This window comes from Falco naumanni, chromosome Z (assembly GCF_017639655.2).
Source record: "Falco naumanni isolate bFalNau1 chromosome Z, bFalNau1.pat, whole genome shotgun sequence".
Classification (NCBI taxonomy): Eukaryota; Metazoa; Chordata; class Aves; order Falconiformes; family Falconidae; genus Falco; species Falco naumanni.
In genome coordinates this window covers 59796816-59808634 of record NC_054080.1, presented here as the reverse complement: position 1 = coordinate 59808634, position 11819 = coordinate 59796816, and the positions used below count along the sequence as shown (strand labels likewise).

General features: G+C 40.0%; 1 protein-coding gene across 4 annotated transcripts in view; it reads right to left on the bottom strand.

The window, feature by feature from the left end:
- Positions 1-11819, bottom strand: part of IQGAP2 (IQ motif containing GTPase activating protein 2) — a 127298-nt gene that overhangs the window by 37763 nt on the left and 77716 nt on the right. Inside the window, exons 9-15 of one of the 4 annotated variants that reach the window (XM_040579117.1) lie at positions 11232-11316; positions 10517-10680; positions 9908-9995; positions 7303-7466; positions 6618-6778; positions 4165-4289; positions 1898-2061 (exon numbers count right to left, since the gene is read on the bottom strand). In XM_040579117.1, coding sequence (XP_040435051.1) covers positions 1898-2061; positions 4165-4289; positions 6618-6778; positions 7303-7466; positions 9908-9995; positions 10517-10680; positions 11232-11316 — 951 coding nt within the window. The remainder of the gene's footprint in view (positions 1-1897; positions 2062-4164; positions 4290-6617; positions 6779-7302; positions 7467-9907; positions 9996-10516; positions 10681-11231; positions 11317-11819) is intronic. The other 3 variants (XM_040579118.1, XM_040579119.1, XM_040579120.1) reach the window with 3 other exon arrangements.

Below are 11819 nucleotides of genomic sequence, written 5' to 3'. Positions count from 1 at the left end.
TACTGGGAGATTCGGGTACAGACTCTACTGCCCTAAAGCCACCACAGCTACAGGAACGTGACAGCAGACTGGTTAGAATAAGCGAGCAGGACTGACCAATATTTTTCCAGATGCTGGGAAACACAGGAAGTTAACAGGGAGACCTATCTGATCCTTGTAAATCAAATACTTCCTTCTACCACAGCTCACTCTTAAAACATGTTAAATGCAATTCAAGGCAGACCTGTTTTATAAACAAGGCTTGGAAAAAGCGGACACAGCTATCTTTTCAATCCCCTTTGGATTTTTTTTTTTTTAAGGAAAGTTCAATCTAAATCATATCTTTACCTAAAGAATGAGGATGTCCATGTGATTGACCAGCATACAAAGTAAGTCTGATTAAAGCATCTGAGTATTTCTTTTGGAAGCACATACAGTACAATGTCTTACTCTCTTCTTAAACAGGAGCAATGTTCCTGTTTGCAGAGATGATGTTTTAAGTAGTTATCAAAGGACTGTAAAACCAAAATACCTCAGGAGAAAGGCCAGTGGGAGCTTCTAGGAACATCACAAATTTTTTAATGAGAAGAATTCAAGGAGATTTTCAAAGAGAATGTGTAATTTTTGTTCCAAAGCTTGAAGACACCCATTTGCTTCCTATGGGCATATTCACACTGGGACAGCAGTAGGCACCGGGTTCACACCTGGGGAGCACAGCAGCAGCCAGCAGGAGTGAGCCAGGGCAGGGCTGCTGTATGCAGGCAGGTGGGCACCTGTGGGCTGCAGGAGTCTGCCTTGGAGACATCCCAGCTTGCCATGCATGCACAAAGGGTCTGGCATGTCCTTGGCCAGCACTGCAGAGCCACCACCTGCACAGACACCCTCTGCATGCAAATACCAACCCTGGTCCTTCCATGCATGCACTAAAACCTCCCCAGCACGTATGGCAAGGGAGGAGGCTCTTCAGCATCCAGGGCTTAGTGAAACCAGCCCTTACCTGGGAACCCAAGCAAGAAATTGAGATATGCAATTGCCTTTTGAAAGTCCTGACAGTGGATTACAGAAACACAGTTTCACAGCAGGTACCACATGTGAGGTGGCAAGTTCAGGGACTTTCTCCAGCTGACCGTATCACTTTAAGAACATGTGATGTGACTTTTAAGTGTCTTTTCCAAACACTGGGTATTTTACTTGCTGTGCTAGTAGCTTTAGCTAATCTTGTCTTCAGTCATATCCTGCAAGCTGTTAGGCTGATCTTTGTTTACGCTTCCCTGAGCTGTGATGCTAACCAGGGCACTGCTTTTAGGGAAGCAGATAGCAATATTCTGCTGAGATATATTTAAACTGAAGGCACATACAAGACTATCAGCTTGCTGTTGATAAAACCAGAAAAATATGTACAAAACTCCACTATTATAAAGCAACAGATTTAAGCAACCGAGACTCCTCAAAGTACTCCCCAGTGATTTGTTAAGGAACACTATGGCTCCTTCAGCATGACTATGACACCTTTCTGGCAAAAGCCTCAGTTCCTATTCATATAGGAACTGCCTGTTTGACACAATCTAATGATTTGACCCTTGCACAAATTCATAACTATGTCAGGGCCATTGCTGCTCATGTTTTGTAATAGCTGCAGCAACCTAGCAGAATTAACAATAAGCAAGGTTATGTCAAGTCAGAAGTGACACATATGCAGAATATATCTTGGTATTAATACATTAAGAATTAATCCCTTTTGCCAGTCAAAATAAGTTGTAGTGGAAGAAAACTTAGTGCCAGTTTGTTGTCATTGGCTTATTTACGATCCCATTGACACAGCTAATCCAAATGTTGGGGTAACAGGACAGGGACACACATCTAGGTGAAAAGAAATGGCTTTTCATTTCTGACAAACAGCAACAGTCACAGCTCTAACCTTGCATTTCTGTGCTTTGGCGTGGTGCAGAACATCCCGATAGTGCCTTGCATTTACTGGTCTCACATCTTGCAGCTTCGCTGTGGGTAACAGTAGGGTTTCCAGAATTTTCTCAGGACTCCCTTGGTCAATTGCTTCATTAATGTGGTTAATTGCAATGATTCCTATGAAACGGAAAAGCTATTAAAATTGCAGTTATCAAAGAAAGATACAACTCATCAAATATCAGGTACAAACAAAGCAGTAACGTGAACAGAAAAATCAAGTAACAAGAAGCAGAAGCAGAGACAGCAGCTGATTTAAAATTATTTTTGCTTAAATACTCATGTGAAGCTATTAAGGCATACATTTTTCCTTTCTGCAACAGTTCTTGGTTCATCTGAATCTACTTCTTCATAAAAATTGAATTTATCCTTACTGAGAAGAAGAAACCAGACTTGCCTGCTTTCAGGACAGGAGTATCTACATGAAGCTTAAGGAAAATGTTGGGCATCACATCTAAACATGCTCACCTACATATTAGCTTACAGTGCTGAAAGACTGATCTTCAAGTTATTTCATACCAGATTACTTGAAACTCTGATTTGAACAAATACAAACATACTGACCTCCCAGCTACAGCATTACACAACAACTTAACCTCATTTATTTAAATTTCCAATTCCTTGAATAACCAATCTGATGATGTTAACCTTATAAGAATTCAATTGATAGCATGGCCCAGTATTTAATAAAACTTCTAACTAATTTTCTTCAGACTGGTCTCAACATTTTAAAATCAACTTCCTCCTGCCCCCTCCCCCCCCCAGTGCTGAAACACATTGAAGTACTTTCTCCCTAAAGCCACCCCAGAAGGCCATCAGCCAAGGGCTTCCCCATCACCTGTAAGGGATGGCATCCCTGCCAGCAGCAGATAATTCTCACCAAGTCTCTCCCAGACCCACCACAGCCCACCTGGCAGGGTCACAGATCCACGCCCTCATAAGGCTTTGAGAATGAACAATTTTTCCAGGGTGCTACCAAAAAGGAATGATGCAGACATGTGGGGTTCTTTATGAAAAGAGAGGCTACCCTTCATCCTCTCCTCTCTGCCACAAATAACCATTCCCAGGCAAAGACCAGTATCACTGAAACAAAGTGCAGCTGTTCTAGCACTGAAGACTGACTCTCCTAATGCAAGATCACCTTTCTTAAGGCCTATTTTAATTCCTAGTGACTGCAGGGTTTCAGACAAAAAGGTTTTGTCAGTCAAATGAACTGCTCCACATCCCACCTTGCCAGAAGGCACACATTATGAGCCACAAGGGTCCACAGCAACCACTTGATTTAGGAAGCACCAATCCAGCCAGTTTTAGTATTTCTGTAATATAAAGCTTCTCTTCTCAGTATGAAGCAGTAGTATGCACGAGACCAATGGCAGTGTGGAAAAGGCACGCACACCTTGCATCAGTGCCACCCTGGAAACAGCCTGCACCTTACAAAGGCTCTCAAATTATACTGCAGGCTGCTTCCCAAATGGCAAAGAGTCTGAAAGCTCTCCTGCCCTTTCCTTGCTCCAGCAAACCAGGCATAACCCGATAACCTCAATTAAAAGAAAAAAAAAAGAGTAAAATAATTAAAAAAATCATACTTCTATATTCATTGAGGAAACTTGGTCCTTCAGCATTTTTGAAGCCCAAATGACCAGCTATCACATTTAATAGAATACCACCCTTTAAGAGCAATGCAGTTATATTCAGCTTCAAAAATAATCTCTGAATCCATTTATATTACAAAAAGTAGGCATAAGAAGCTACTCTCAGATAGGAAACCAAGTTACCTAAAAGGAGAGCAGAACAGATAATTGCACTGCATAACTTCTTACCAACTCCATTGTGAAAAACGAGGGCTTGGAAATCATTTAACATTAAAAAAATTTTCCACAGGACACTGCCTGTAATTTCTTCCCCTATCCCCCAATATGCTTAACATTTCTACAAAATCCCTGAAGTGACACCATTACATTCCAGTGTAAATACTGAAAGATACCGCCAAATGGGCGGAACCATGGCATTTGTTACCCTACAGAAGGCAGGGACCCTACAACACATTTCAGCCAGCCAAAATATAACCAGGAATACTTCAACAGTATTTAAAGACCAACTGGTGTTCAAAATTATTTAACACTTTCTTGAAGAGTGTCTGTATAAGGCCATTCAGCACATTAATTTATGTGCCAAGGACCAGACTATCATCTCCATTGGGGATGTAGAGCAAGAATTACTTACTTTCAGTTTCTTCTTGAATTTGCATATTAACCATATCAATGCAGTTCTGGATATCATTCCAGCTTAAATAATCTTGGCCTTGAGATGAAGCCTCTGACTTAATAGACAATAGTGTATCAGCATAACTATAAGAAGATATAAAATACATAAATGTATTTCATATATAAACTGCCATAAAGAATTAGACTTATCACCCATCAAAAAGCCCAGTACTTTTTTCAATGAATGAATTTCAGACAACTCTTATGTGCCAGAAATTATACAGATATGCAAGCTGCCTTGCTGTTCTAGGTGTGCATTTCAGGATCTGAAAAAATGGCCCTGTACTCTAACTCAGAGCACTTTTCTTACCATCATCCCATGTTGCCAATACCTGCACTGGACGTACATTTTGCTTTATGGCACTACAGACAAGTTTGGGAGAAACTGGGCTTGGTTTCTTGCTACACTAAGTCAAAGACCAGAATTTCTGCCCTAGCACCAGGATGCCTCCATGCTCTCTTGATGTGAAGGATGACAAGACATGGGCAGAGGAAGGGAACAAAATATGATGCTCCTCTCCCCAAAACTCAAGGTCCTGCAAGCACAGGCTCTGTAACCTGTGTCTGCTCTTAGAAGGATCACAGATCAAGATGAGCTAGAAACCTTCACAGCAAAGTAAACTTATGTATACAAGTTAAATAATTTTATATTCTGAATCAAGCATACAAATGCCACAATATGTCAGATCAAATACCTGTGTTCTACTTCCAGCAGAAGCCTGAGAAATGAGTAGTTGACAGAAAAGATGCAGGAGAGAATTATCATTTCCTGATCTGATTTGCCAGATTTCCAGCATCCAGAAGCCTGCATTTAAGGGCTTCCTGAGCTGGAGGCTACATACCACTATATAGTTGCAAACAGTGCTATGCCCCATTACTTTATCTACTGTTATCTGAAATTCTTGAGGACAGAGTCCCGCTATTGAAGTGTTTTGTGAGATAACAGTTCCTTACATAAATTTTAAACTTTAGGTTTAATAATGTCCAATCTTTTATCATTCCAATTCTCATAAGAAAATAAAAAGTGACATTTTAAGAGAGGCTAGCACCTTTTACTAACCTTCCCCACAACATGTACTTTTTTGCAGACTTACATCTTATTTCCCCTAAATTCTTTTTTCTAGGAAATACATTCCAAACAAGTTCATGTTTTCTGGTAGAAAGTCACTGAACACCATCTCCCTCACTGAACTTCTCCTAGCTCTACTGTATTCCCTGTGGTATTGCACAACCAAGGCTTCCAGCAATATTCAACATATGGTTGGCAGCACAGATTTACATAATAGCATAATAAAATTTTATTCTTTAGCCCAATTAATTCCTAGTGTTTCATTTGTATTGACTGGCAGTTTAATCTAAAGATCAGGTCACAGTAACATCAGCTACAAATGCTGCACTTGGACACTTTGGGGCCTGTTTCTGTGTATTTATAATGTTTGCTTCTCTTGCCACAACCACTGCCTCACATTAGCAGAGGCCAAGAGGCAGATGAATTTTGCTCAACCTTATACTATTCTGCTCCCTCTAACCAAAACTGTCTCTTATTCCTTTCCTGACTTCCCTCCTTCCAGCTTTGAGACACTAGCAAGGGCTGCTCTCAGATTCATGTCCCCTGGCAGCCTGGTGAAGATCTTCAGCCACTGCTGTCTCTTTTGCCTAGTAATGCCTTCCAGCAGCACCTAGAGGTTTCCACCATCCGTGACTGAGGCAAGAACTGGCCATGTCCCACAGTCTCCTGACACACTGGAGGCTCAGGAAGGAATCACACAGGTCTTAGTGTTCCCTGGTGGGTTTTTTTGCAGATACACAAAAAAACAGAGGTAGCAGCCCATGTCTGTGATGAGTCAGGCATGTGGCAGTGCAAACAGCTGACAGCTGAGTGAAGGCTCTAATTTAGTGTTGAACACGTGCATGTGCCACAGCATCATACTCAGCTTTTCAGCAAACAGGACTATGCTGCATTTTTTAGACTTTTACAATTTTCAAGCAAGAAAAGGGGCCAGCCACAGTTTAAGGGACCTCAAAGCATTAGACACTATCTTATTCTAAAGATCTTCTCTCAGTATAGCAGAGGGGTTACTGATTAACAATTTCCAGCAAGTTGGTATGTGTTTTAGTGTCTGCAAAAAATCTTGTCAGATCTTAATATTTACTTTCTGAGGATATTTTCCCCACACCTCACACATCCTCTGCCCTCAAACATCTGAGGTTGTGCAATTGCTTATACTTACAGATATACAACTAATTCAACAATTGTCACATTATCCCTTATTAACTTATGACACGGACATTTATCTTTCAGCTTTTTCAAATTCATAGCCACAGCACAGGACAGCCCACCTAGTAAACGCCTACTTATCCTTTTGCAGAAGTTGCCAAGTCTCATCCAGACAAGATAAAATGAACCTTTACCGTAGAAAGTTTTCCTCTTCTAGGTTATTGAAGCCAATGCATGGGTTTCCAAGATGATTCTTTATTGTTAGGATGTCCTTGTTTTCCAAGTCCTGGTTTAGCAACACAACAGCTGACAACATATTTACTGCAATAAACAGTTCATCATGTGCCAGGTAGTTCTGTAGGACAATAATGTACCACGGTCAGGGAGCTAAATAAGCAGTGCAACAATTTTGAGTTACACAGTCTAGATATCAAGGAGATGGACTTAATTTAAAAAGCCTGGTGAATTTCCTAGTCATAGGCATGTCAAACTAACAAGTAGATCTTACTGGGCTTGCTACACATCCCTTCAGCCTTTCCATCTTCTGTCCACAATCCTATCTATTCTGGTCTTACCCTCATAGCAGGGATTGCTATTCTACATAATACCTAAACCAGAGTTAGTTCTCATTAAGAGCATGCAACAATTAAAAAACGTCAGTAAATTTGTTGCAACACAAGAGTTCAGCCAGAGCTAAGTACATCAGGAAACAAGTTCAGTGGCTCAATATTGCCTATTCAACCAAAACCATTCATGCAATATGTAACACCATGGCAAGAGAATTAAGTCTGATTTTACACAACAGCATGCTATTTTTGTGCTCTTTCATGGTTTGGCTACGTAACATCAGTGAGCAGGTCATAAGCTTTTCACTCTTACCACAGCATTCTGTTGTTGGAGGGTGAACAGCTCAGTCTGATAGACAGCAGCAGCAAATGAGTGAACAACAGGCAGCTGTGCCTCCGGATTCATCAGTGCAACCAGTGTTTTACTAGGATCACAGTTACGAATTGCAGTATTGATATTGTCAACTGCTATAAGTTCTAGAGAACAGCAGGGAAAGAAAAGCCTATTAATTTTCACGTCGGTTGCTCTTTATGCCATGTAGATGATAATAAGGTTATTCCAAAGAATGTAATTTTCTGTCATTAAGGAAAAATCATATTTGTGCGAGAGTCTTCAAGACACAGTTAGTGCATGCTGCAAAAATAGTGTCTATTCAAAAGTATGCAGCAAATAATTGACTGGAGGACTTCAAAGTTTCTGGACTTTTAGATATTAGAGACTGCTTATTGGACCTTTAACCCAAGACAAGGAGCTGACCCCATCCTAGTACACAGAAAGCCCTAACATCCCTTCTGGGTTTGCTTGCACCAGGTACTGCTGGGCACGTCTGATCCAGCACCTCAGTCTTACTTCACCGCAAATGCTCCTTTCCTGCCATGCTATGTTTTCTCCATTGCCTTTCTCTTTTGGCAGGACCTAATTCAGATAGGCAGAACAAGCCTGTCCTGCAACATCAATGAGATTTTTATTGTCTATTTCAGGAGGCCTGGTAGAAATCAGTCAGGTATGTTGGGATTTTCAGTAGCTGAACTGATTGAAAACCACATGCTACAGCTTCTAGGGTTTCCTCTGTGTGACATCCCCTGCTCATTTGTCTACCAGTCCTCAAGTGCTGCCACCTAGAAATTATCCCCTTCTCTACAGCTCAATTTTAAAATTAAACAGACCACCATAAATGACAATGAACACAGCCCTTTTTGTACCTGAACAACTTGCCCGCTTTACTTTTTGCCAAACTGCCTTCAGCAGAGTTTTGAACCCCAGCAGAAAAATGCTGAAAACCACTTCCCACTTAGGCAGCTGCAGAAACCTTGCAACACCCTTTAGCTTAGTCATAACAACCATAATTGCACACCTGGAGGAGCCAACTTTGAAGAAACCCTCGCCAGGATGCACCCAGCAACATATTGTACAAGGGGCCGCTCTGCTCTTGCAAAGGGAAACAACTCTGAAGGTCAGAGCACATGTGGCAGAGCAAAGAACGACAATTATGTAAATGTTATTTCCATCAGCAAAATAACCCCCCTCATCCTCTACCTTATCCTAGGCTTTTCTGTATCATGATCCAGCAAATGTTTTTAGTCACCACTCAAGACACCATTCATACAGACTGCTCAGGTCTGTACAAGACTGCTTGTGAAGCAGACGTCATCCACAGTTCATGTATGCAGAGACACTCAGATCTTATGATACAACACAAAGACTTTGAAAACCTTTCTAAGTAACCAGACCCACATAAACAAGCCCCTTGCCTCTCATTTCAATTGCTCTGAAGTAGTTAGGTGGGGTCATGTTTTTCTTGAAGGTTCTCTCTATTGGCTATTCCTGGGGTTAGAAAAATGAAAGGTTCTCAAAGCTATGGCGTGCATGCTTTTTTAGAGAAAAGAGTAAAGAAAAGAGTCAGTCTACAAACAGACAAGACTAGCTCTGTAGTCAATAACTAAGCTACTGACTTCTAATTCAGGAACTGAACATGCAACTTGCAAAACACTATTTACATCGTTCACGTTCCGCTATGTTTTTGTTTTCAAACCAAACATAAGAAATAAGTTGCTCTCCAGATTGCTATTGCTACTTTTCATACATCAAAATTTCCCACTTCATCTCCTTTTGGTAAAGGAGAAACTTTTACAGAAAGTACTGCTCACCATGCCTAAGTAATCTGAAATAGGCTAACATTTGAGGTAGCAAGTCAAACTTATCTTCTGGCTTAAGTTGACCTCACAGTACAGCCTTTAAATCACATTACAAAAGCAATCACCCTGGACACAAAGCATTGGAAATAATACCAGAGACAAAACAGCCACTAAGCCATGCCCAGACGTAGCGTGAAATGACAGCAGTTTAATGAAAGCTGAACTTCCTAGCAAAGAGGTTTCCACTCAAAAGCAGCAAATTTAGCATGCACTGCAAATTTAGATCCCCCTTAACTATATTTTCTCAAGCTAACTTGTGTCTTGTGACCTTATTAGCAGGCTAAGAACAGGTTAGATTTAGATACAAGTGTCTAAAAATGAGAATAATTTTTCTCTGTGATGTGATTGTAAAATATTCGTCCTTGTGATCATTCTACTGTATTTCTACCAGGTTGGTTATCACTCCCAAGTGATGATTAATACTGCACTGAAATATTTGTTCAAGCCATCAAGCCATGCATTACCTTCAATTTTAGCCAACGTGTTTACCAGTGGCTTCAGTAATTCATAGAAAAATGTGTTGGCTACCTCAGAGAGTATATCCAATGCAGCACAGATAGGTGACTTGTCAATTGTGACAGAATAGTTACAAAAAAAAGCAATGCATATGGTTTCAGTTTGAGAAACCTTGTTTACATGCCAGAAATGGTGGATTCAATTAATCAGCTTAACAATCATTAAATGGTGACGGTAGAAAAATGAGTATTAAAACAGTTACTCACTAAGCTTGTGAGCCTCAGCTTCCGCATTGGCAACACTAACTTCTTTCTGTATTTCACTTTTGTCGAGCATATTTGGAACCCCTGCTATCTAACAGATCAGAAAAAAAGATTTAATTATGCTTTTAAGTTTGATGGGAGATAAGAAAAAAAACCTTGATGGGACAGTAGGATTTGATTGTACTATCCCTTGTGCATCAAATACAATGTCACAGTAAACACAGCATTAATCTTTCCCTCTGATTTTTGTCTACTCAAATTGATGAATTTTCTCCTTAAAACCCACTTGACTCTTTCATTTGCTCTTAATGACTCAATATTACCTTTTGTTGTACTCAAGTTATAACTCATTTTCAAAGTAAACATAGTATGAGGGGCTGCATGCTATACCACAGTTTTTCTTCTTACATCCTAGTAACTACTTATAATGACGCCATGCTCTTTAGAGCAAATGCAGCTACTTTGGTGTCGATTAGTACATGAATTATTCCAATAACTTTATAAAAGTGTTTCATAGGTGGTGCTGAGGGCAGAGTAAAGGTAACTTCTCTCTGGATTAAAATCAGCTAAAAAAACGTGAACTGATGTGTAGTACCTGTTCCATTCAATTACCTGCATTTTCTGTTCTTTAGAATCACACAATTGCAATAGGTACCATGAAGAATTTTGTGGCAGAACGTCAAGTAGGCTCAGAGCAGGACGGTTCAAACCTGCCATCAGTGCCACTTCATCTTGCTGGTCAATAGCCTCATTCACTTGGACTAAAGCTACGTGAACTGAAATGAAAACAATGCTTACAAACAGCAAAAACGGTTTTGAAAAAGAAGTCCATTGCTGTCAGCATCTCACTTTTTGTGAAAGCCAGCTAGTGTGGCAATTTTTATCCAGCACAGGATTATTATTTCAAGACCAGCCCTACAAAGGGAGTCTCTGGCTCTGTGTGAGCCCATGTGGGAGCAGTTCAGCCATAGCCAGCTGGAAGCTTACAAGTGAATTTTGGCTCTATATAGAAGAGGGGGTCAAAATTTACAGTATTCTGCACACAAAAGGATCAAATGTGAGGAAAGACAGCAGGTAATAAAGTATTTGATTCTGAACTGAGGAATCCTTACAGCAAAAAACACAAACACAGACATTAGCCCCCAAAAGATTAGTAAAGAAGGAACAGCAAGAAAGAGCTGTTGTAGACAGACATTAGCTACTTCTGCATATTTGGTAAGTTTCCACAGATGTATTTTGTTTGTTCATGTGGATTCAGGTAGTGTTCAGCTGGAATCTGGAAGATCATGTTATGTACACACTTCCAAACAGATCCAGAATGGCTTACTGTTTATCTTATTGATATTGCCTTGAATCTCAGCTTGTGTCAGCAGCTCCTCATAGACGTCTCTTTCTTCAGAGATTGTGCCGTTCTAAGAAAACAAAATTGTAGCTAGTACATGCAAAAACTTTCAGAGAGAAAAAGTATTAGTGGGACTCCTTAAAACTGCATCAGCTGAAATATTTGCTGGACATATCTGTAAAGGAATTTGTTGACAATGTGAACGAAAGAAATTAACACTTCGTGGCAAATGGCTGAGCAATATGTGAAGCATTTTCTGCTTGCTGTAAGATAGCCATGTAAACATAGAGAAGCATTTTCAACTATGGAAAGCATTAGCTCTCTTGTAAAAAAAGCAAATAATTTCACATTAAAGATCTATGACAGAGGTTATACTTCATGCTCAAAAAAATTATCATTCTTTTTGCAACTTTAGAAAAACAATTTTTTCTGTTTTAAAAGTAGTCTATAGTCTTTTTTTTGTTTTTAGTCTTCCAGTATTTTATCCTTTGTTCAAAGTTAACTACTTCTACTCATAGTAAACATTCTTATAAAATCGGCTGTCAGCTTGTTGCATTGCCATTATTTATCTTA